Genomic DNA, 26,129 nt, shown 5'->3' on the forward strand with positions numbered 1-26,129 from the left:
CGTCAAAAGCCTGCTGACGAAGGCAACCACAGGAGACTGCCAGAAGATGCAAGTGGATGCCAAGAGTGGTAGGGGTCTGCAACAAGTTACCCCAGACGCATGGGCGAGCCTCATTCCCTGGGGTCCTTTAAGAAAGGACTGGTTGAAGAGATCCCGGGATCTACAATCCACCGAGACACCAAACGAACCAGGCAGGCCGGATGGATCTCTTCTTGTTTGTGACGTTCCTGAAAGTCTTACAGAATTCATGAATTTATTCTCCCGTGTCTCCTGAGCAAGTGACAGTAGATGAGATGTCTGTTGTGTGTGAAATTAAGATACAGAGGGACAATACTCTATCCAGTTACAGACATAAGCAGAGGTCTTCTACTCTCCTACCTTGAATATTTCTGCACGCATAATTCTGTCTGGAGGAATAAAAGGATAGTTGTAGTAAATGCTAAAAAGTACTGAAAGGTTAAAAGAGGCCACCAATCTGCTGTGGTCCACCCACTTTCCATCCAAAATCGGAACCACACTGATTCTGGAATCGAACAGTAACAATGATACTTACAATCTTTTACTCCTGCTGCTCCTCGGTAGGATATACACCGCACATGTACAGTATGTGCTGATAGAAACGGACGTCTCGTTCTTGAGACGCTGTCCCTTTAAAGAGTGGGAGAAGGGAAGGGGTGTTGGTCTCAAAGTCAAGGCCACACCCATTACAGGCTTCCTCCTTTGGCTGACAGTCCACGCCCCCTCCTCAACCACGCCCTCCTCCTTAAAGGGAAACGCACAAGCAAATTAAGGAAGACTGAGCTGAGAATCCATCATTTTTTTTATGTCAGTCCTGGGATCAGGATGCTGTGAAATAGGTGTGGGAGCTAAAATGACCCCAAATCCCCTTCCTCTCTCTTGTTCATGTTAGCAGTTTCCTGTTCCACCATGTTGCCCTGATTGCCAAACCTATCTTCTCAACAACAAATGAATGTTTCTCTTTCGTTCTTGTTGTCCGAGAGGAAAAGTTTCCCCAGTGTACACTGTCATTTACAGTTTCTTGTGTCGGTAATTGTTTCATTTTTCTTATATTCGTATAAATATGTATATATCTTAGTACTGGAAGCGCAATGCTTAAAGACATGCTTAGGTTATAGAAGAGCTGAAGATCTGATGGCCTCTCATCTGGCTGATGGCTCCTTGCTCCATTCTCCTCTGTCTCTTCCGGTCCTTTCTCCCAAACTCTTGCTCCTCCTCCCTCCCCGCCTCCTGCTCTCTCCTCACGCACGGGGCTCCTTCTTGGAGTGTGGCTTGTTCCCAAGAAGAGAGTCGATTTCGCTCACGGTCTGCGGAGACAGCTGAGACAGGACCTGAAGCAGACAGAGACAGAGGCTGCTCGTTTACCTTGAGCGCGTGAGAGCGGACGTTACCTCACAAGCTCGGACAGTGCTGGGGGTCTGAGCTGCCCGTGCCCGTGCCCACAGCCAGGCGGTGAGCCGGAGAGATGCTGTGGGGCTGAGTGTGACACTGCTGAGGGTGAAGTGCCCCAAGACCACGCCCGGCTCTTACCCGTATGGAGCCCAGATTCTCGATAAGTTGCTCAGTGTTGGAGACCCCCAGCAGGACAGAGCTGACCCCCTCACTGCGCAGACACCAGGCTGAGGGAGACAACAAGAGCACTGAGCACACAGCTCTGCAGCAGCTACACACAGCGCTGCAGCACCTACACACAGCAGTGCAGCACCTACACACGCAGCACTGCAGCATCTACACACAGGACTGCAGCACCTACACACACAGCACTGCAGCATCTACACACAGCACTGCAGCACCTACACACAGCACTGCAATATCTACACACAGCACTGCAGCACCTACACACACCACTGCAGCACCTACACACACAGCGCTGCAGCACCTACACACGCAGCACTGCAGCACCTACACACACAGCACTGCAGCATCTACACGCACAGCACTGCAGCATCTACACACACAGCACTGCAGCATCTACACACACAGCACTGCAGCACCTACACACACAGCACTGCAGCACCTACACACACAGCACTGCAGTATCTACACACACAGCACTGCAGCACCTACACACAGCACTGCAGCAGCTACACACACAGCACTGCAGCACCTACACACAGCACTGCAGCAGCTACACACACAGCACTGCAGCATTTACACACACAGCACTGCAGCATCTACACTCACAGCACTGCAGCACCTACACACAGCACTGCAGTATCTACACACACAGCACTGCAGCACCTACACACAGCACTGCAGCATCTACACACAGCACTGCAGCATTTACACACACAGCACTGCAGCATCTACACACAGCACTGCAGCACCTACACACAGCACTGCAGTATCTACACACACAGCACTGCAGCATTTACACACACAGCACTGCAGCATCTACACACACAGTACTGCAATATCTACACACACAGCAATGCAGCACCTACACACAGCACTGCAGTATCCACACACACAGCACTGCAGCCTTAGAGCCACTGCGATGGTTCAGAGTCACACGGTCCCGCTCTCATCGTCACTGAGGGTCACTTGAGGCCCTACCAATGGCCAGCTGTGCAGCTGTACAGCCCAGCCGATCCGCCAGCAGGTGCAGCTCCTTGATCTTGGCCAGCTGACGGCGCCCCTCCTCACTGGTCACCTTCTCCTTCAGCCACTGATAGCCCTACACAGAGGAGGAGTCAGGGAGCAGGCAGCGCTGGAGGCTCAGTGTCGGGGTCTCAGTCTGCGTCAGTGTGTCGGGGTCTCAGTCTGCGTCAGTGTGTCGGGGTCTCAGTCTGCGTCAGTGTGTCAGGGTCTCAGTCTGTGTCAGTGCGTTGGGGTCTCAGTCTGTGTCAGTGTGTCGGGGTCTCAGTCTGTGTCAGTGTGTCGGGGTCTCAGTCTGTGTCAGTGTGTCGGGGTCTCAGTCTGCGTCAGTGTGTTGGCCTCTCAGTCTGTGTCGGTGTGTCGGGGTCTCAGTCTGCGTCAGTGTGTCGGGGTCTCAGTCTGTGTCAGTGTGTCGGGGTCTCAGTCTGCGTCAGTGTGTCGGGGTCTCAGTCTGCGTCAGTGTGTCAGGGTCTCAGTCTGTGTCAGTGCGTTGGGGTCTCAGTCTGTGTCAGTGTGTCGGGGTCTCAGTCTGTGTCAGTGTGTCGGGGTCTCAGTCTGCGTCAGTGTGTCGGGGTCTCAGTCTATGTCAGTGTGTCGGGGTCTCAGTCTGTGTCGGTGTGTCGGGGTCTCAGTCTGCGTCAGTGTGTTGGGGTCTCAGTCTGTGTGGGTGTGTCGGGGTCTCATTCTGCGTCAGTGTGTTGGGGTCTCAGTCAGTGTCGGTGTGTTGGGGTCTCAGTCTATATCGGGGTCTCACCTTCATGGCGGCTCGGGAGCAGTCTGGGACGCCCTCACTGTACTTTCCCGTGATCAGGCCGCAGGCCAGTGGGGACCAGGTCATCGCGCCCACCCCTGGCAGCAAGACAGACAGACACACAGGGTGACAACGGCTTCCGGAGCCTCCCACAGCGCCGGCGCCCTCGCCCACGGCACAGCCACCCACCGATCTTATGGTAGAGCTCAGGCAGCTGCACCTCCACCTTGTCCCTCTGGAAGTAGTGATACTCCGCCTGCTCGCAGACCGGAGGGATCAGATTGAACTGCCGCGCCACGGAGTACGCCTCCTGGTGGTCGGAGGGAGAAACACAGTTTAGCACAGCCAGCGATGGCAGTGGTGGCAAAAATAAAACCAAAGAGAGATTACAGACGAGATCAGAATATTAGACAAGACTCTGGTTCTGTAAGACAAGACTTTTATTGCTTATAAGACCCTGATCATCTTATATAAGACAAGATCCAGTGCTTATAAGGCTCTGATTTTCTTATAAGAAAATTATAAGACTATTATAAGGCTCTTGCTTACAAGACTGATCATCTTATAAGATGAGACTCCTATTGCTTAAAAGACCCTGATCATCTTATATGACAAGACTCGTATTCCCCAGGATACGTACAGCAAGGCATCTTGCATCCTGTTAAACAAGTGTTCGACTGATGACAGCACGCAGTGATTTCACTCTGGGCGAACAATGATCGGGTATTATTATTGAGCAACGTATCTGTTCAGCTATAAATTGTAACTAAACTCTGGTCTTTCAGAAGTGAAAGGTTTAATTAATCACAGTTCTACTGTCCCAGTTGTTTTGAAAGTGATGAATTAATGATGATCTATAATCCCTGCAGCAGTGGCACTGGAAACCTCTGGTACATAAAACAACACAATAGTACAGAGAAACCTTTCCAATATCCTCCTGCCTTTCTGGCCAGACCCTGACTCCTCAGTCACACTAGATTGCAGGTCCTCAGGGGCCAGGAGGAGTCCCTGCAGAATTTGGAATGAAAGGCCAATACAGTGGCACCCCCTTGTGGCCAGAGACTGCATATGCACTCTTTGCAGCTGTTGTCAGATTTGGATCACTCAGCAGATTCAGTCCAGATTCGACTGGCTTATCGTTCAGCTGGACCAGAACAAAGCACAGATCACAAAAAGCTCAAGCTCTTCCCAGTAAGCCCAGTGTGGTGCTTTGGTCTCACCATGATCTCCATGGCACTCCAACGGGAGGTGCCCCAGTACATGGCCATGCCCTGGTTGATCACGAAGGTCATGGCCCGCACCACCTCTGAAACAGACATTCACACAACACTCTTACCACAGGGGTATAGCATACAGCAGTACCATCTGTGCTGTAACACCAATATTTACTCCTTCGATAACTGACTTCAAGAACACTGTATGGCTGATTAATTGACACAATGAATAATACACACTGACTGACCTTCCATCGGGCTGTTGGCATCAGTACGGTTGGCAAACACAATGTCCACATACTCCAGTTGCAGCCTGGACAGTGATCCCTTCAGCCCTGTAGACAGCAGTTCTGTGTCAGTTCACACTCCCAACACAAACACTCACCCCACTGGTGTACAAGAGAACAGTGCCCATTACAGTCCCTCTCCTCTCACACTCCCCCTGAATTCACCAGCACACACACACAGTAACACCTGACTGTACTGTAGACACTGCTAGAGCCACTGCTGTCCCTCTCCTCTCACACTCCCCCTGAATCCACCAGCACACACACACTGTCACACCTGACAGGACTGTAGACACTGCTAGAGCCACTGCTGTCCCTCTCTTTACACACACAGTTTTAATGTTTAAGATGTAACATAGGTTGAGACTTGTTACCTTCAATGATGTGCTTCCTGGACAGTCCTCTCTCTGTCTCCGCCCTGGTGGACAAAAGAAAATATGTTAATAATTTGTATTAACATATTTTGTTGTTAGTGAACTTCATAGCAATAATGATATTCACATCATATCCACATATGTATCATTGTAAATGTATATTTGGATACAGCAACAGTATACTAGCCTAACAAGTTCTTCATTAATGCTTTGTCTCTTGTTTGAATACCTACATGGATACTTAAAATAACATTTTATAATTAAAACAAATGTTTTGTCCTTGTATTTTTGAGATCCAGGTTGCTAGTGAAGAAACATTGCTTTTTCTGAAGTGTTTATGAAGTTATTCACAGATGCTGACAGCTGAACAAAGAGCTAATGTTTCAATTGATTGGCTGTTGTATTCATCAGAGACACTCATGTCCACTGTCTATTCACCCTGGGACTCTGCACAGAGCCTGACAGGAGAACAGGTGCTAACTTCAGTAAATTATCCCTGGTCATCACCTGCAGAATCCTAGGCACAGTTAGCAACTGCCTTACAGGCTGAGCCATGTTCATGAATACAGTAGCAGAGAGGTGGGTTAGGAAAGGGGTGATTTCCTAATCTCGGTTTTCAGTAAGTACAACAGTTGCGGACTTACTGTCCTCCCCAGTAAATCTTGGTGGTGACCACGAAACTGGAGCGCCTGCGAAAGGGAGAGAGAGATTCACACATGGAACAGCGGTGCTGTGAACTGGGACACAGACACAGAGAGCCAGACTGTGGGAGTGGGGCCCTGGGCCCAGATGAGTCCAGATGAGTCCAGCAGTGTTCATGTGTGCCAACATGTGCATGATTAAAAATCACAGAGACCCCTGTAGCTTGTTTGGGTAGAATCAGGCGTTATACACTAATAATACTAATAAAGCAGGGAAAGGTGCATCATTTCAAGTGATTCTGTGTGTCAGTCTGTACCTTGAGCTCCAACAGTGAATGTCCCAGGCACACAGCCTTTCCCTAGGCCATGGAAAGTCAGATATTCTGATGGTTTCAATCATTTTCTTTAGGGCGGGAAAGTGCTGTGTCTGTTAGAATGACAGTTTCTCAGCCTCTAGTCCTCGGCTTGAGTCTGGACTGGGGTACCTTCTGTGAGGAGTGTGCATGTTCCCTGCATGTCTATGTAGGTTTTCTCCAAGTGCTACCGTTCCTTCTCACAGTCCAGAGACAGGATGGCCAAGAGGCGGTGTGTGTGTGTGTGTGTGTGTGTGTGTGTGTGTGTGTGTGTGTGTGTGTGTGTGTGTGTGTGAGTATACGTCTGCGTGCGCGCCTTGCGACGTAGTGGCGTCTGATCCAGAGGTCTTCCCGCCTCGCTCCCAGTGTTTTTGGGATGTGCCGTGAACCTCAGTGGGAATAATCGGCTTTCCGATAAGGAATGGATGGATCGGTCGGTTTTATTACCTCCATCCTTTCTTCTTGATTATATTCCCCAGGGTGACTTCAGCTCTAGAGAGAGATGGACAGGGAGGAGAGAGAGAGAGTGGGTGAGAAAACGGGAGAGCAGAGAGGGGGAGAAAGACTGTGAAGCCACCACTCTGTCTGACGCTTCATACACTCTGACACCATAGGGCTACAGATGTTGCTTTGTCCTTCACCAACAGTAAATCCTACAGTTCTGCCTCCCAGCACTAGATGGCAGTATAGTATAACCTGTCCCCTATTCCCCCTGGAAGCAAGCTTACAGCCGCTCAGATAGGATACTGAATTAATCGTGCAGTTAACCGAGACTGTGCCGGGGGCAGACTCACCTCCCAGAGGCGTACACCTCCGCCGTGTCAAAAAGATTCACGCCGCTCTCGTACGCGATTGTCATCAGGCTCTCCGCCATCTGCACAACAGACAGGGCGGACTGTCAGAGAGTCAGTGTTTCTGTCAGTACGTCAGTCAGTGTCGATGTGTCAGTCAGAGGGACAGTCAAAGAGTTAGTATGTCTGTCAGAGTGTCGGACAGAGAGACAGTCAAAGAGTTAGTGTGTCTGTCAGAGGGTTGGACAGAGAGACAGTCAAAGAGTTAGTATGTCTGTCAGAGTGTCGGACAGAGAGACAGTCAAAGAGTTAGTATGTCTGTCAGAGGGTCGGACAGAGAGACAGTCAAAGAGTTAGTGTGTCTTTCAGAGTGTCGGACAGAGAGACAGTCAAAGAGTTAGTATGTCTGTCAGTGTCAGTGTGTCTGTTAGAGTTTCAGTCAGATAGTGTCAATGTGTCAGTCATTGACAGTCAGAGTGTCAGTGTATCAGTCAATCAATATGCCAGGGTGTCAGTGAGTCAATTAGTATATCTGTCAGTGTCAGTCAGAGTGTCATTGTGTCAGTCAGACTGTCGGACAGAGAGTCATTGTGTCTGTCAGTGTCAGTCAGACAGAGTGTCATTGTGTCAGTCAGACTGTCAGAAGGAGTCAGTGTGTCCGTCAGTGTCAGTCAGACACAGTCAGACAGAGTGTCATTTTGTCAGTCAGAGTGTCAGACAGAGTCAGTGTGTCTGTCTGTGTCAGTCAGTCAGAGTGTCATTGTGTCAGTCAGAGTGTCAGAGTCAGTGTGTCTGTCTGTGTCAGTCAGACAGAGTGTCATTGTGTCATTCAGAGTGTCAGACAGAGTCAGTGTGTCTGTCTGTGTCAGTCAGACAGAGTGTCATTGTGTCAGTCAGAGTGTCAGACAGAGTCAGTGTGTCTGTCTGTGTCAGTCAGACAGAGTGTCATTGTGTCAGTCAGAGTGTCAGACAGAGTCAGTGTGTCTGTCTGTGTCAGTCAGACAGAGTGTCATTGTGTCAGTCAGAGTGTCAGACAGAGTCAGTGTGTCTGTCTGTGTCAGTCAGACAGAGTGTCATTGTGTCAGTCAGAGTGTCAGACAGTCAGTGTGTCTGTCTGTGTCAGTCAGACAGAGTGTCATTGTGTCAGTCAGAGTGTCAGAGTCAGTGTGTCTGTCTATGTCAGTCAGAGTGTCATTGTGTCAGTCAGAGTGTCAGACAGAGTCAGTGTGTCTGTCTGTGTCAGTCAGACAGAGTGTCATTGTGTCAGTCAGAGTGTCAGACAGAGTCAGTGTGTCTGTCTGTGTCAGTCAGACAGAGTGTCATTGTGTCAGTCAGAGTGTCAGAATGTCAGTTTCTCAGTGTGTCAGAGTATCAGTCGATATGTCAGTCTACTCACTCACCTCGTCAGAGATCTGGGAGCCGAAGGTGACCCAGGTGCCTGGACATGAACAGGAAACACAGCGGGGTGAGTGAGGAGTGGAGAGGGTGGCACAGCTGGAAAACTAACGACACTGGTGTCTCAGAGCAGCAGGAGCAGAACCTGCAGCCTGTCAGGTGTCACCAGCAGCCACAGGTATGATGGAGGAGAGCCAACACATCTCAAACTATATTACTATGTTATAGACTATTCCTTTATCTCCACCTTACTCCAGAGAAGGAAACAGGTCTTTTAATCTCCTGCAGCTGGAGTAAAACCTGGAGTGGATCGAACTGCTGTGGAACAGGAATCGGATCTTTCTTCGTGAAGTGAGTATGATTGTGATTATTAGAGACATCTGAAAAGGGCAGCACTGTCCCCAGCCACACCCCTTCTCTGACTGTTCCAGTCTCCATCCCCACTCCCTCCCTGGCTGTGTGAATCCCCAGCCACACCCCCTCCCTGGATGTTCAAGCCCACAGCCACACTCCCTCCCTGGCTGTTCCAGGCTCTAGATGCCCCATCCCTGGCTATTCCAGACTCCAGCCACACCCCCTCCCTCATTATTCCAGTCTCCAGTCACACTCCTTCCTTCGCTGTTCCAGTCCCCAGCCACACCCCTTCCATCTCTGTTCCAGTCCCCAGTCACACCCCTTCCTTCGCTATTCCACTCCCCAGCCACACTCCCTCCTTTGCTTTTCCCGTCTCCAGTCACACCTCCTACAACTCTCCTGGTGCTGCCTTTACAATACCGGTCCATCAGTTGCTGTGGGCAGTGGGAGTCTGTGCAGAAACTCACCCAGTCCCAGGCAGGACACTCTTAAGCCAGATTTCCCCAGGTTCCTGCGAACAAGGGCAGAGACAGGAGGTGAGGGGTCAGCTCGTACGGTGTTCTGTAGGGGTCTCCAGCCGCAGCCTCGCAAGTTTGATGTCCTGGGATAACTCACATGGGAGTGGTCGACAGATCTCTGTCCCTGCCTTGCAGGTGTTGCCGTTTTTTTAGAAATAGGATATTCAGGGAGACCGGATTGGGTTGGATCTTTGGGAACAGGGCTGGAGACCCTGCCTAGTGATCCTGATACTTATTTGTACCAGTAGCCAGTTTTCAAGAGATGAAAAATCCATTTTGCATGATGTCAGTGGTTTCCTCTTTGTGACTGCAGAGTGAGTGGACAGTGTGAGCCTGACACCTTTTCTGAGGTGGGAAGTGGTTGGGTGTGGATGGGGCTGGATATCTTCTGCCTGTCACACAGCAGCTGGAGTGGATCAGACTTGTTTCCCACAGAAATTTAGACTGTCAAGTCTCCAACAGAAAGGGCAGATAGCTCAAAGTCCATCCTTACAACAAAATGATTTAAAAACAAATTTACATTAAGAAATCAACATGACATCAATCCATGCATCTCTATTCATCCATAACTTCACCTTCACACTCATCACCATCAGAGCTGTAGAGACTGTAAAGACACTCAGTCCAGCTCATCTGTATCTTCACATTCACACTCCTCACCATCAGATCTGTAGAGACTGTAAAGACACTCAGTCCAGCTCATCTGGAACTTCACAGTATCACTGATTATGACAGCAAAGTGAACACACAATAACAGAAGCTCTCTACACAATCCAGACAAGTGTCTCTTCATCTCAAACTCTTCAAAGCTCCAAACACCCCCCGCATCTTGGAGTAATTCACTGTGATTTGCTGTTTTCCAAAAATAGATAAAAGGGATACAGATAGTTTGCCAAGTTGACTTTCTAACACACGGGTGCTTAAATCCCAACCAATTTCATTCTTAACTGCTGAGTTTTACACATGCACCTATTGTAATTCTGCAATACAGTATGTATAGTACAGTATATGTACAGTATATGCTGTTTGTTGTATGTACAACCTTTACAATGAATGAATTATATTGGCATATAGAGTCTGTACATAGTGTATAGTTGCTAAATATTTTTTACATGCGGTATATATTTACTGCATATACAGTACTGTAGACCTGCTATGTAAATGGACTGTATATGGAGCACATTCAGTGTAAAAGACTGTATATAGCTGCTGTATATATATGTACATGGTAGACATGTGGTGTATGTAAACTGTACGTATTGTACATGTGGTGTGTAGTTAACTTACAGTACATACTGTTCCCATGGTGTGTGTATATACTGTAGTGTGCTGCTGGCATGTTTAAACTGCAGATTCTATCCCAGATGGATGAACAATTGCAGGGCCTGGCAGTTTTCCTCACCCCATACCCACCCCCCCCAACTTCTCTCTTCCTCTCCCATCACTCTCTTCCCATCTCTCCCTCTGAACCCCGTCTCCGCCTTCCCCTCTTTCTCGCTCTCCCTCTTCTTCTCTCTTTCCATCCCTCTCTCTCGAAGTCTCACCAGCTACCATGTGATGAGTCACCTTGTGAGCCTCCCCTCACACAGGCTCAGACACCATGACACAGAAGAGGCACAGTAAGAGTGAGAGTGAGATGGGCAGACACGGTGGACACCAGGGGGCGCCATCACCACCCATGTGCACGCTCCAGTGCAGGGGATCCTATCGTCTCCTATCACCTTTTTAAAGACATCATCTTCCGTGAGGACCCCCGCATTAACACGAAAGAATCTACCAGAATTGTGAAATTATGATCCATGAACAAACAAACCATTTTCTATCCGCTTCATCCAATTCAGAGCCTCTCCTGGCAAGAAAAGGGCACAAGGCAGGGTGCACCTCGGACAGGGCGCCAGTGCATCCCAGGACACACACCGACATGCACACCCTGAATCCTGCTGGGCTCTGTTGGAGCAGATCTGTGTGGAGGACTGGTGTACGGAATCGTCACTCGATCTCCGGGCACCGCCGGGACAATCTCTGAGGACACCCAGGGGTCCCAGAACACACGCCTCTGTGGACTGAGGCCCGGCATGCGGCTGGGACATCCTCAGCTGCAGGTGCGAGCCACTGGGACACTGTTACTGCACGAGTCAGCAGAAACGCCAGCCTGAGTCAGCATCTGTTAAACTGGGAAGTGGCACGTTTCTCTGGGCCCCCCCCCCTCCCAAAAAAACAGCAGGGCATCAGTCAGCCTCTCCCAGCTGCAGGGGAATTTAGGTTAGGCCATGCTGACGCCAGCGCCCTTCCCAGGGGATCAGCAGGCCTTAGCTCCCCACGGAGGCGGCGTCCACATTGGCTATTCGAAAAGGAACATTGTAGCCTTCTTTAGCTCGGGAGACAAAAGTTGTCGAGAGACAAAAGTTACTGAACTGCATTATGACACTCATTATCATATCACCCCACTCAGCTACATCACTCTCGTCTGCACTACATTATAACTTCACCCCAACTCGGTTACAACACTCTCACCTGCACCACATTATAACATCACCCCCACTCGATTACATCACTTTCGCTTGTACCACATTATGACATCATCCCTGCTTAGTTACATCATTCTGGCTTGCACTATGTTATGACATCATCACTGCTAAGTTACACCACTCTAACTCCTTCATCACATTATGGCATCATTCTGGCTTGCACTACATTATGACATCATCACTGCTCACTTACATCACTCTTGCCCCTTCATCACATTATGACATCATCCCCGCTCAGTTACATCGCTCTGGCCTGCACCTCATAATGACATCACTCACAGAGTGATTTAGAGAGCACACGTGATTTAAGATCAACAAGAGGACAATGTCTCATGGGAGATATACTTACTGACTTGCTCACTGGGTGCCCTGAACTTTGTAAACGGCACTGTAAATATGGAAAAATGTGTGTCTAACTATCCAGCGAGAGAGGGGAATACAGAAGAATTATATGTGGGGTGAGACAAGATATCTCATTCCCAGGCTTTGCGATTTTCATCCAATTGTAACTGAAGCAGTTTCAGTGAGCAAATGATAGCATCAGTATACAGAGTCTGTATATACACCAGCTGTACCCTATATATAGACTATATTAAGCACTTGTACAAAATATGCATGATCTACATAGGAGGAGCACAATCTGTACAGAATATATAAAAACAATACATATATATACAGCAAGTGTACAGTGTGTATAGCGTAGGTGTAGAGTGTTTGCACTGTATGTATCCAGCAGGTGTACAATGTGTAAAGTGCATATACAGCAGTGTACAGCGTGGCAGTGTATATACAACAGGTGTACAGTATATACAGTATATAAACCAAGTGTACAGTGTATATACACCAGGTGTACAGTGTGTATAGTGTGTACAGTATAGATACAGCAGGTGTACACTATGTACAGTGTAGAAACTGCAGGTACAGTATATGGTACCTACGCATCAGGAGGTAATACAAGATATACAGTATCTAGTCATTCAGTCATCTACGTAACAGGATGGTGGTGTTTACAGCCTTGTGCAATTGTTAAACAGCGCGCAGCTATTTCAGCCTGGCAGAATGCTCAGTGTGTGTGTGTGTGGGGGGGTCGGTCTGTGTTGCTTTTGCATGAAGAGGTAATTTTGGGGGTAATTCTCCTCATGTGCTGATTGTTTTGGAGTGAAAGTGCCTCCTGAACGCTGCACTGCGACGGCACTATCGCTAGCGCAGGGTCCCCATATGGAGGCAAGGAACAGGCCCTGCGAGATTGCCCATCGCCTGGTTAATGGAGGGTGGCTCTGATTAATGTTTTTGTCTAATTGGTTATCGCTGGCATTTAAAGCAGGCCAGCGGGGATTTGGCGGGGTCTTATTTAGCTCCCCTGCAGACAGACATAACGCTGTGTCTGTGGGAGCTTTGAAGAAGGAAATCAGTTTCGGTCCAAAGGAGAAACTTCTACATATTTCAACTGTGAAGTAACATCAATCCTTGTACTCCAGCTGCACCCCATTGCTGAAGAGGGTGAGAAATGCACAACGACTTTCACTGGAATCATTCCCTCCCCTCCAGTCAGAGCCCCCAGCCATTTTTCTATGAGCCCCTGCAGTGCCTACAGTAGAGTGAGTACCAAACTACAGGAATAATACAGCTCTCACCGACAGCACAGAGAGATCACAGCAGAGTGAGCACTGACTGGAGGAGAGACACAGCTCTCACTGACAGCACTGAGAGATCACAGCAGAGTGAGCACTGACTGGAGGAGAGACGCAGCTCTCACTGACAGCACTGAGAGATCACAGTAGAGTGAGCACTGACTGGAGGAGACACAGTTCTCACCGACAGCACAGAGAGATCACAGCAGAGTGAGCACTGACTGGAGGAGAGACACAGCTCTCACTGACAGCACTGAGAGATCACAGCAGAGTGAGCACTGACTGGAGGAGAGACGCAGCTCTCACTGACAGCACTGAGAGATCACAGCAGAGTGAGCACTGACTGGAGGAGAGACGCAGCTCTCACTGACAGCACTGAGAGATCACAGCAGAGTGAGCACTGACCGGAGGAGACACAGCTCTCACTGACAGCACTGAGAGACCACAGCAGAGTGAGCACTGACTGGAGGAGAGACGCAGCTCTCACTGACAGCACTGAGAGATCACAGCAGAGTGAGCACTGACTGGAGGAGAGACGCAGCTCTCACTGACAGCACTGAGAGATCACAGCAGAGTGAGCACTGACTGGAGGAGAGACACAGCTCTCACTGACAGCACTGAGAGATCACAGCAGAGTGAGCACTGACTGGAGGAGAGACGCAGCTCTCGCTGACAGCACTGAGAGATCACAGTAGAGTGAGCACTGACTGGAGGAGACACAGTTCTCACCGACAGCACAGAGAGATCACAGCAGAGTCAGCACTGACTGGAGGAGAGACGCAGCTCTCCCTGACAGCACTGAGAGACCACAGCAGAGTGAGCACTGACTGGAGGAGACACAGCTCTCACTGACAGCACTGAGAGATCACAGCAGAGTGAGCACTGACTGGAGGAGACACAGCTCTCACTGACAGCACTGAGAGATCACAGCAGAGTGAGCACTGACTGGAGGAGAGACACAGCTCTCCCTGACAGCACTGAGAGATCACAGCAGAGTGAGCACTGACTGGAGGAGAGACACAGCTCTCACTGACAGCACTGAGAGATCACTGCAGAGTGAGCACTGACTGGAGGAGAGACACAGCTCTCACTGACAGCACTGAGAGATCACTGCAGAGTGAGCACTGACTGGAGGAGACACAGCTCTCACTGACAGCACTGAGAGATCACAGCAGAGTGGACACTGACTGGAGGAGAGACAGCTCTTACTGACATTTGCCCTAAAATTTTACCCACAAGCAAAGCAAGGCTTTCAAAAGCCCCAGAAAGAAATCCCTCACCTGTCCTCACAGCAACCTTTTCACATTCCACCCATCACATTCCTTTAAAGTCAAGACTGCTTCGGCTAAGCAAACAAAAGAAAAAGCCTTCCACCCCCTTGCAGAACACTGCTTTTACTTTAGCCCAAAAATGACATCCCTTAAAATGTCCTGACAGGAGCCCAACACCCACTGTTATGCCCAGTGACTGTTTAAAGTGGAGGCCAGCTGAGGTCACTCTAAAAGAATTGAAAAAAAAACAATAAAACTTCCAAACAGGAAAGAGACGCAAACCCGATCTCCTGTCAGCATCACAGCCTCCGGGGAGGCTGAGAAATACAGCAGAACACTTCCAAGCAAGTGTCACTCTATCTTGTACACTCACTCACATCTTGTTAGTGCACGCAGACACATACCGTGTTAGTGCACACTCACACACACTTTAGTGCATGCAGACACATACCGTGTTAGTGCACACTCACACATACCATGTTAGTGCAAACTCACACACACGTTAGTGCACATACTGTACGCACCGTGATAGTGCACACTCACATCACGTTAGTGCATGCAGACACACACCATGTTAGTACACACTCACTAAAATCATGTTACTGTGACACAATACGCATCACACACATTCATCCCTGCGCCTCAAACGTCATAAAACACAGAGAAGAGAGGTGAGAGTTTGCCAGTGAGCAGCTGTGAGAGGAAGAGGAGGCTCACCTGTACTTCATGCTGCTGGAGCGGCTGCCCGACTCCTTCAGGTGCACGGGCAGCTGAGCGGAGCTCTGGACCACGCTGCGGGTCATCACGGCGACAGTGCGGCCCTTACTTGGCGCGGGGGCAAGGTTGTGGTGGTGCCCCATCCCGTTGCCCCCCTGCCCTCCGCCGGGGCAGCTGCCCAGGGGCGTGGAGCGGAGCCCGCAGAGCCGGTCCTCGCTGCTGCGGCTCTTCAGATTGTGCTCGGTGCACGCGAAGGACACCTGCATCCTGCCGGCTCACCACGACGTTCCCACGCGTACCGGGCAGCTCGCTTGCCGGAGGTGCTGAATGTGGGGTCGGCTGCCGCCCTGTTTTCTTGACTGGCACAGCTCAACGCACACGATGGCCAGTCTCTGGACTGGTACTGCACACCCCGAGCTCTAGGCCGCACTGGAACTTCCAAATGCACGTAATGTCAAGCCAGCTTAGTGTACAAGACGGGCCTGGCACACAGCTGCTAACCGACGCTTTCACAATGCCAAGCGTGCCCTGACCTGGCACAGCAAGCCAATCCAGACTGGCCCTGCACAACCCAACCCACTGCACTGGCACTAACACACCAACACCATACCAGGCCTGGCACGGCACTGCACTGGCACTACCTTTCAAGTCCTGACTAGCATGCAGAGACAGTGCTGGCAAAACCTCCCGGCACCAGTCGGGCACAACACCAACCTGCCCACGCAGATGTTGGCACCAAAAGGGCAATCAGATGACAAGCTGGCAGGCCCGGCCAAACATCCCTGAATTGCGCTGACCTGCCAACAGCACTGCCAGGTCCACACGCCAGCCCTTAACAAGGCAGCCACAGCAGGACCAGGGCCCTGACCTCCGCCAACCGGGTCTCTCACAGAACAGGCCCCTCTTACCAGAAACGCCAACTGGCGAAGGACCTGAGAGCCTGAGCGGACCAGAGAGGATCTCAGAGGATCTCAGAGGACCAGAGAGGATCTCAGAGGACCTGAGAGATCCAGAGAGGACCAGAGAGGACCAGAGAGATCCAGAGAGGACCTGAGAGATTCAGAGAGGACCTCAGAGGACCTGATCACAGCTGCTGACCCGACGAGGCCGTCAGAAGTCTCCCTGTCTATAGTAACAGCAGCAGGAGCAGCGGTTGCAGGGCTAATTGATTAATTGAGAAAGGGCCTGGATTAGCTGGAGAGCGCTCTCTTCCCATTGCTCTGCCCTCTCCGTCGCGGGTCCGGGCTCCGATGTGACCTGTGCTCCAGCCCAGCTCCTCGCCGACACACACACACACACACACACTCCACGCCACTCCGAGGAGCACCTGCCCGCTCGCTCCTCCCCCCCCGCTCTGCGTCTCTCCCCGGCTCCCCTTGCCGCTGACTGATTGATCCGAAAGGAGCCGATCTGTTGGCAGATCCCTCCAGCGGCGAGCTGCGCTGAGCGCAGAGAGAGAGGCGGAGCGCGTCCCGGCCCGGGCTCTGTCCGATCGCTGCTGCTCCTCTGCTCCTCCGCGACGAAAGCCCCAGCACGCTCCTCCTGTCCCGCACACACACACAGTGAGAGACGGTAGAGCCGGCTGTCCACACTGCCTCTCGCTCGCCGGCTCGCTGGCTCGCTGGCGCACTGGCTCACACACGCTGCCACCACGGACAGAATGCAACAAAAATAAAATTTCATTTGAATACAAACCACTCCCTTCCCTACACACTCATCCTCCTGCAGCTCTCCCTCCCCTCCTCCTCCCCCCATCTCTCTCCCTCTCTCTGTCACTCTCCCTCCCTCCCCCTCCCTCTCCCTGCATCACAGCCAGGGACTGCTGCTGCTGCACAGGCTGTTAACCCCTCGCGGCCCGCTGCCGAGTCTGCCGCAAAGCTTCAGCAACTCCAAGGCGTTGCTAATGGCTGAGAGGGTGGGGGAGCAGGACAGGGCTGGACAGGGGATTAACCATCTCCTCCCCCCCCCCCCACACACACACACACAAAACCACCGCCAGACAAAAAAGGAAATAATTCTAAGAGAAAACACAGTGAACTCAGCAGAAAAAGACAGCAAACTACAGAAGAAGAAAGAGATAGACAAAACACAAAAAACAGGAGGCACAGACAGCCTACCCCTGAGCTGTACACCAGCCCTACAGACACTGACATTGTACACCAGTCCTACAGAGACACTGACGCTGTACACCAGCCCTACAGAGACACTGATGCTGTACACCAGCCCTACAGAGACACTGACGCTGTACACCGGCCCTACAGAGACACTGACGCTGTACACCAGTCCTACAGAGACACTGACGCTGTACACTGTCCCTACAGAGACACTGACGCTGTACACCGGCCCTACAGAGACACTGACGCTGTACACAGGCCCTACAGAAAGTGACACTGTACACCAGTCCTACAGAGACACTGACGCTGTACACCAGTCCTACAGAGACACTGACGCTGTACACCAGCCTTACAGAGACACTGACGCTGTACACCAGCCTTACAGAGACACTGACACTGTACACCAGTCCTACAGAGACACTGACGCTGTACACCGTCCCTACAGAGACACTGACGCTGTACACCAGCCCTACAGAGACACTGACGCTGTACACCAGCCCTACAGAGACACTGACGCTGTACACCAGCCCTACAGAGACACTGACGCTGTACACCAGCCCTACAGAGACACTGACGCTGTACACAGGCCCTACAGAAAGTGACACTGTACACCAGTCCTACAGAGACACTGACCCTGAAAACCAGTCCTACAGAGACACTGACGCTGTACACCAGCCCTACAGAGACACTGACGCTGTACACCAGTCCTACAGAGACACTGACGCTGTACACCAGCCCTACAGAGACACTGACACTGTACTCCAGTCCTACAGAGACACTGACGCTGTACACCGGCCCTACAGAGACACTGATGCTGTACACCGGCCCTACAGAGACACTGACACTGTACACCGGCCCTACAGAGACACTGACGCTGTACACCAGGCCTACAGAGACACTGACACTGTACACCGGCCCTACAGAGACACTGACACTGTACACCAGCCCTACAGAGACACTGACGTTGTACACCGGCCCTTCAGAGACACTGACACTGTACACCGGCCCTACAGAGACACTGACGCTGTACACCGGCCCTACAGAGACACTGACGCTGTACACCAGGCCTACAGAGACACTGACGCTGTACACCGGCCCTACAGAGACACTGACACTGTACTCCAGTCCTACAGAGACACTGACACTGTACACCGGCCCTACAGAGACACTGACGCTGTACACCGGCCCTACAGAGACACTGACACTGTACACCGAGAATTCTTACACAAAACCTGTAGTGAACTGACACTAACAGCGGTAAGAGACTTTTGCTGTGAGTTGTGGTGCCAGTATGAAGTAGTGATGTTTTATTGATTGTGAATGCTGCCCTCCACTCTCCTGCAAGGTCATCTGTCTGTAGAGCGAAGAATGAGCATCTGTCTCTCGCTGCCAGGCTCGGGCACACAAAGACACACATGCTCACAAAGACACACACACAGGCACACAAAGACACACAGGCACACATACTCACATAGACACACACCGGCACACACACTCAGAAAGACCCAGAGGCACACAAAGACCCACACAGGCACACACGCTCACAAAGATACACACACAGGCACACAAAGACACACACGGGCACACATGCTCACAAAAACACACACAGGCACACATACTCACGTAGACACACACCAGCACACACACTCAGAAAGACACACACAGGCACACATGCTCAGAAAAAGACACTCACAGGTACACACAGGCACACATGCTCACAAAGGCACACAGGCAGGACCTGTGGTCATACAGGCACACTATCTCACACCTTGCCTTAGGCAGAGAGCCCCCATGCACAACACACAGATACACACAGAGAGGACAGAGCGCACACACAGCACAGACCTTGCAATCAGCTTTTTCGGTGCTCAGTTTCTGTGCTGTCTTTAAATGTCAGGTGACACTGCTGTGTTTAAGGCTTAGGGCCCTTAAGGGGAGGGGTAACTAGAACTCCCCTTAAATTACAATCTGCCACTCCTTACTACCCAAAGCTGAGCTAGAAAACACTCTACAGCTCATCTGCTCAAAATGAGCCAGCACAAAGTTTCCTGGCAATTTAACATCCAGTTAATTCGCTGACCAATACCTAGAGGGGGGAAGACCCTTTCCACTTATTATACCATCTCCAGCTTAACACTAGCAAGACCAAAGAAATGATCTTCGACTTTCGAAGGAATAAGTCTCAGCTGAACCTGTTTCCATCCAGGGTGAGGACATAGAGGGCGTTCATTCCTACAAGTACTTAGGGGTACACCTGGATGATAAGCTGGAGTGGTCTGATAACACTGACGCCCTGTACAAGAAAGGTCAGAGCCGACTCTATTTTCTTAGGAGACTCAGGTCCTTTGGTGTGTGTGGAACACTGCTACACATTTTTTATGAATCAGTGGTGGCGGCGGCCATCTTCTACGCTGTGGTGGGCTGGGGCAGCAGCATCATGACAAAAGATACAAAAAGGCTCAATAAACTTATCAAGAAGGCTGGCACTGTGTTGGGGATGAGCCTGGACCCCATGGAGGTGGTGGCCGAGAGGAGAATGCTGACCAAGCTCACAGCCATCATGAACAACACCTCTCATCCGCTTCATGGGACTGTTACTGGGCAGCGGAGCACTTTTAGCAACAGACTGCTCCAGCTACGGTGTTCAAGGGAACGTTTCCGCAGGTCTTTCCTCCCGGTGGCTGTCAGGGTGTATAACGCTGCCCTAGGCTAGGACTGTTAGCCCTTCATTTGCTCGTCTATGGACAGCATGTTTGCTCCATTGTACTTTTTGGACAATCAGTCTGTATAAACCTATGCACATTTTGCACATAATTTATTGTTTTTACAGTGACTATGATCAGCACATTTTGCACACACCTATGTATGTATTTATTTTTATTTATTTTCTTGTCTTTTGTTTTATAACTATTCTGATGTCTGTTTTGCTTGTCTTGGGCTGGACTGCTGTAACACATCAATTTCCCTACGGGATTAATAAAGTATTATCTATCTATCCATCCATCCCAGGGATGTTTCTGGGGGATCTGCACTATGCTCCAAGCCACTGCCTTTACTGGGAACCTTCTTCCAGCTGATCCCTGAGTTTAGGATCCCTTCTGATAACTGAGTCCAGGATCCCTACTGATCCCTGACTCCAGGATCCCTACTGATCACTGAGTCCAAGATCCCTGGTGATCCTTGAGTCCAGAATCCTTACTGATCCTCAAATCACTATCCCTGCTGATCCCCGAGTGCAAATGTTTTACCCATCTAGAGCTGTGGACACAACGATTGAGGCGATCTCCGGCCACTGTGGCAGCCAGCCACATGGTGCCAGGATCAGAAACCCACCAGCAGCAGTCTAGAGCCACTCCTCAGCCCCCGGCACGGCCACAGCCCAGCAGGGATCCCTGCTGAAGCACACCAGCTCTTTCACACTGGAGCTGGCCTCTCTTCTCAAGGCTCAGAGCAGCAGTTATCTTCTCTCCACGGCCTCTCACCTTTATCGGCGAGAGACCTGAAAGTGCGCTCTCCCAACTCCGATCGGGCTGCCACCGGTGTGCGGCCCCTGCTGGGTTTCGAGGGCGTGCCAGAGGTGCAGGAGTGAAAGCAGGAGGCGCTCTATAGAGGCAGACGCTGTCCTGTGCTGTCTGTGGGCACAGGAGCTATTTTTACACACAGCTACCTGTCTGCTGTGATGCTGGAGGAGGGGGGTGGAGGGTGCTGAGTCAGGAGAAGGACTGGGAGAGGAAAGAGACAGATTGCACAGACACAGCCAGCTCCCTCCGGAGAGGCAGCACGTAAATCTGCCAGCGCCCTCGCAGCAGGCGAACCCCCCCTCCCTGCCCGAGCTCACCCCACTGTCTGCGACATCGCCCGGGCTGAGCCCCCGCCACTACACCCTCCATGTTTTAAGTACCGATTTGAGAGAACACCCCATTGCACAGCTTGCAAGAAATAATTCTGTTTTGACGGGCTGCTGGGGCTATGGCATGCAGGGGTCTGAGATATCGTCCGAGCTGAGCCCCAGCTGATATGTTTGGTTTGTTGGTAAACCTTGGTTCAGAAATAGAAAGCCACCTAGCTATTTTGATCCATTTCACATTTGACCTGCTGCAGGAAGATTCTCCAAACTGTCCCGATGAAGCCAGAAAGCTAGGGTGCTTCGTTCTGCTGCAAACTCACTTGTCTGTCTGTCCTGACGTAGTTTAAAATAAGATCGCAAAGCTCGAAATCACCTGCTTCTGTGCAAGGGCTTTCTGAAGCTGGTAAAACGTGGAGTGGCTCAGACTGCTGTACAATGGGAGTGTGACTGGCAACCCGGATCAACCCTGAGTGAATCATAACCATGTGGTGCAACATGAGTCTGATGAACACAACTGTAAAACCTGGAGAGGATCAGACTGCTCAGCGGGAGTCTGATTTGTCTGCTTGTGGCTGTTGCTCAGAAACCATTTATCCACAGCATTGCTAGCTTCGGTTCAATTAAGCTGCGTATGAGACACACGCCTAGCGATTGCTGTGCACAGCATTATGAGGCTGGGCTGCCCCGCACTGCCCTCGTGTGGAGGCACTCTGGTATGACAGCCACACGAGGCTACTGCAAAACTTGGGGCACTTTATTTTACAACCAGATGCAGAAAAACAAGCATCAGCAATTTCAGAAAACAGGAGCGCGCAAGCTTACAAATTGTTTTGACGAGGACGATAAGGAGCACATTTTGTCTCCTTAGCGTTCGGGTGTGTGATGACAATAAAGAAGCCTGAGTGACAGTAAGAAACCCTCGATATCCTCAGGCTCCCAGATATTCCATCCATCCATTTTCTAACCACTTTATCCAGTGAAAGAGATGCGGGGGAACCTGAGCCTAACCCAGCAAGCAGCAGGCGCAGGGCAGGTACACACCGACACAAATACACACGCTTCTCTACCAGTACGTCTCTGGACTGTGGGAGGAAACGCGTGGAAACACACAGGGAGAACAGCACCCCAGGTCTGGAATTGAACCCGGGTCCCCAGAGCCGCGAGGCCTTGATGCATACCTCTGTGCCACCGTGCTGCCCTGCTGTCGCCTGCGATGAATGAAAATCCGGTATAAACCCGAGGCAGGAAGAACGAGGAACAGAATGAGCTTTGGACAGAGGCACTCCAGTTTGTCCATCAGAGTGTTAATCTGGAGTCCGGCCAGTCCGGCCCACATTCAAAAGGGCTCCACTGCTATGACGTCCATGCAGGTGTTGCCAGAGGTTTGAGCATGAAGTCAACAAATGTCTCATAAGGGATGAGAAATCCCTCTCTCCCTCTCCTCACTTCTCCATCTCTCTTTCCCCTGGGCTGTTCTAATCACCCTGCTCACCAGGACTGATTCTGTTCCTCTCTCCCAGACACACATTCCAAGAGCTGTACTGGCAACCGATGAATTGCAGCACAGTCCGAGCAGTAATAATTAGCAAAGGTCCAGAACAATGGCTGATTACCCGTATCTCTCTCTGTTCCTCAGCACACTGAGTGTCTAACCCCCAGCAGAATTGGAAGTGTTTTGTTTTTATTGGAACCTGTCTGGGAATTCTGGTCTTAGATTATTTTTGGAAAGAATTTCTGTCAAATCCTGGAGTATTTCTCACAGTCCAACAGAAGTGCATCTGGTTTTGCTTCTCCCCGCTGACAGTGGGAGCACAGCCTGCCCTCTCTGGACAGCCATACCTGTCTGTGTCCAGTGTCTGTGTCCAGACTGCGGTCACTGAGCCTGTCCTCTCTGGACAGCCAGGCTGCCTGTGTCCAGTTTCTGTGTCCAGGCTGTGGTCACTAACCCTGTCCTCTCTGTACAGCCAGGTCTGCCTGTGACCAGTTTCAATGTCCAGGCTGTGTTCACTATGGACATTGACAGCACTGTCAATAGACCTCACTCTATTTCTTCCTCCCTCTCTCCCCTGTTGTAAAAGTCACCCTAACTCCTCCTCCCATGATGCTGAAGAAGAGGAGGAGGAGTTAAAGCCCCACAAAGTCTGCAGTCGCTTTCGGCTCTTTCTTGCATTAAGCGCCTGAGTTTTGAACCCTGCTCTTGCTTTGTGACCTATATTCCTTCTGTTGTATTCATATTATTCTGTTGCTCTATTCGCCCTCCTGCATGTCTTTTCTTTGTGAGCTGTTTCCTTTTAGGGAAAAGGCAGAAGTCTCCCAGCAATAAAAACACAAAATAAAGCTCAATGTTCCCTCCTCCAACCGCAGACAAGCACTTCTGCATATCGGAAACAAGGCACTCGAGTGCCAGTTCCTTCATATTGGAGTGATGAAGAAGGGGATTATAATGAATAATGGGACAATTAACAGGAAAATCAGAAACCTGTACATCGCTCCTACACTGCTGACTCACCTATACATCATCACTCTTACACTGCTGACTCACCTGTCCGTCACTCCTACACTGCTGACTCACCTGAACATCATCACACCTGCACTGCTGACTCACCTGTACATCATCACACCTGCACTGCTGACTCACCTGTCCGTCACTCCTACACTGCTGACTCACCTGTACATCATCACACCTGCACTGCTGACTCACCTGTACATCATCACACCTGCACTGCTGACTCACCTGTCCGTCACTCCTACACTGCTGACTCACCTGTCCGTCACTCCTACACTGCTGACTCACCTGTACATCATCACACCTGCACTGCTGACTCACCTGTCCGTCACTCCTACACTGCTGACTCACCTGTACATCATCACACCTGCACTGCTGACTCACCTGTCCGTCACTCCTACACTGCTGACTCACCTGTACATCATCACACCTGCACTGCTGACTCACCTGTCCGTCACTCCTACACTGCTGACTCACCTGTACATCATCACACCTGCACTGCTGACTCACCTGTCCGTCACTCCTACCTGCTGACTCAGGAGCGCCCCCTCACCTGTAGATCATGCCGGTGCGGTCCGCCACGCTGTCCGCCAGAGAGACGCTGCACTCCCGCAGGAAGAGCTCCAGCCGCCGGCGCTCCATCAGCCTCCGCGCCGCCTCCAGGATCTGCGAGGCCAGCGTGCCGTTCTCAGCCCTGCCCCTGCCGCCAGCGCCGCCGCCGCGCCCGCGCCCGCCTGGCCCCGCCCGCAGCCCCAGGGCCGTGCCCACTGCCTTGGCCCGCTTGCCGCTGGAGATCCCGTACAGCTCCTCCACCGTCAGCCTGCCCCCCTTCCCGGCCCCGGCCACCCCCACCGAGCCCCGGGACGAGCCGGCAAACATGGCTCCCCCTGTGGGCTCTCAGCAGCGGCTCTGCATTCGAGGGCAGATCTGCTCTGCTGAAGGCTGCCTTCTGATCTCAACGTCTCCAACAGCAGGAGGTGAAGTCCCTAAGACACACGAGCATGCGGGGGCAGCACTCTGGGGGCGAGGGGAGAAGGGCAGGAAAAGCTGCTCTAAACACGCCCGGTGTTTTCAAACACGGGCAGCCGGGCCACAGGGTAATTAACAAGAGACGATCCCCTGGACTGGCCAAAGAGCCCCGATCTGCACTTGCTGTCGTCTTACAAGATCACACTTATCGGGTCTCCCCAAATTCCCGATTTGACCCAGCTGGTGCAGCAGTGTCTCCCTGCACCCCTGATCCGCGTGCAGGGGGGCTGCTGTGTCACTGCCGCTGGGTCCCTCCTGTATGTGCAAGGAGCTCTGAGATTCTTCGGGGTGGAAGGCGCTATATAAAAACAAGGAATCGGAACAGTTCGGACCATCTGGTGCCAATACAGAAGCTCACCTCCCAGAGTTCCATCAAGGTAGCTTCTAAAATCAGGAATTGGACAGCCGGCTCTCGTATTTCCATCCGGAAGTTTTTAAACGCAGGTTAATTTGTATCAAATTCCCATCGCCGCTCTCTGCTCCTCTGTTTCACAAGTGAAGCCAATGATCCGGTTCTGGCTCGTTGGCTCAACGGGTTCAGCTGTTCTGCGGCGCTGGTCCGAGAGGGTTCTGGCACCACGTCTGGTTCTGGTTCAGAAACAGCCAAAAAATCAAATTCTCGCTCCTTTCAGGAGAGCAAAAAACATCTTTCAAGACATCTTGAAATGGGATACAGAGACCACACCTCTTTCAGGACTGATACTAATACAGTAAATCAATTACATTAAAATCAACTTCTAAATCAGTGAGCATTAGAGAGGAACAAGAGCAGTGCTGTTTGGGGATGAAAGATTTCCAGCAATGCGAGAGAGAAATGAAGAAAGTTATTTTCTTTCCCCAGAGGTCCCATCGAGGGTCAGTCCATTTTCCTAGGAAAGAGCCTGGGACCTCACGTTTCTCTCTCTCACCTTCACTGCCTTCCAGTCCTCTTCCTCCTCTAAAAAAGACAAAATGGTGCACTGTGTCCAGTGTCAGTCCAGGATGTCCACTACCGTTCTCGGGGAGAGATCGGGAGGTGCAGGCTAGATCCTATCTCTCCTCTCTCTCTTTACACAGCTGACAGAGTGGGATTTGTACTTGATGCCCTTCAGAGTGGGCAAAAACACACACATCCCCAGTAATTCCCCCAGCATTCCCCAGACCAGATTAGTGACGGGCTTTAAAAAACACATACAGCTCCTTATCTGGGTAA

General features: G+C 51.1%; 1 protein-coding gene across 2 annotated transcripts; it reads right to left on the minus strand.

Annotated features, from left to right (window-relative positions):
* On the minus strand, positions 1-25,995 carry LOC102695185 (voltage-gated potassium channel subunit beta-3). Of its 2 annotated transcripts, none has more exons than XM_069186792.1 (14): positions 24,462-25,995; positions 9,244-9,287; positions 8,428-8,465; positions 7,031-7,110; positions 6,684-6,728; positions 5,887-5,931; positions 5,243-5,286; positions 4,830-4,916; positions 4,588-4,673; positions 3,557-3,677; positions 3,371-3,465; positions 2,575-2,695; positions 1,549-1,637; positions 1-1,349 (listed from the first exon to the last, which is right to left on the minus strand). In XM_069186792.1, the coding sequence occupies exons 1-14, from the start codon at positions 24,785-24,787 to the stop codon at positions 1,260-1,262; spliced, it is 1,311 nt and encodes a 436-aa protein (XP_069042893.1). In that variant the 5' UTR covers positions 24,788-25,995; the 3' UTR covers positions 1-1,259. The 2 variants fall into 2 exon arrangements, with proteins under 2 accessions (XP_069042893.1, XP_069042894.1); XM_069186793.1 differs by lacking the exon at positions 24,462-25,995 and adding an exon at positions 15,442-17,199.
* Positions 25,996-26,129: the final 134 nt, after the last annotated feature.

The sequence above is a fragment of the Lepisosteus oculatus genome, chromosome 3 (assembly GCF_040954835.1).
Source record: "Lepisosteus oculatus isolate fLepOcu1 chromosome 3, fLepOcu1.hap2, whole genome shotgun sequence".
NCBI lineage: Eukaryota > Metazoa > Chordata > Actinopteri > Semionotiformes > Lepisosteidae > Lepisosteus > Lepisosteus oculatus.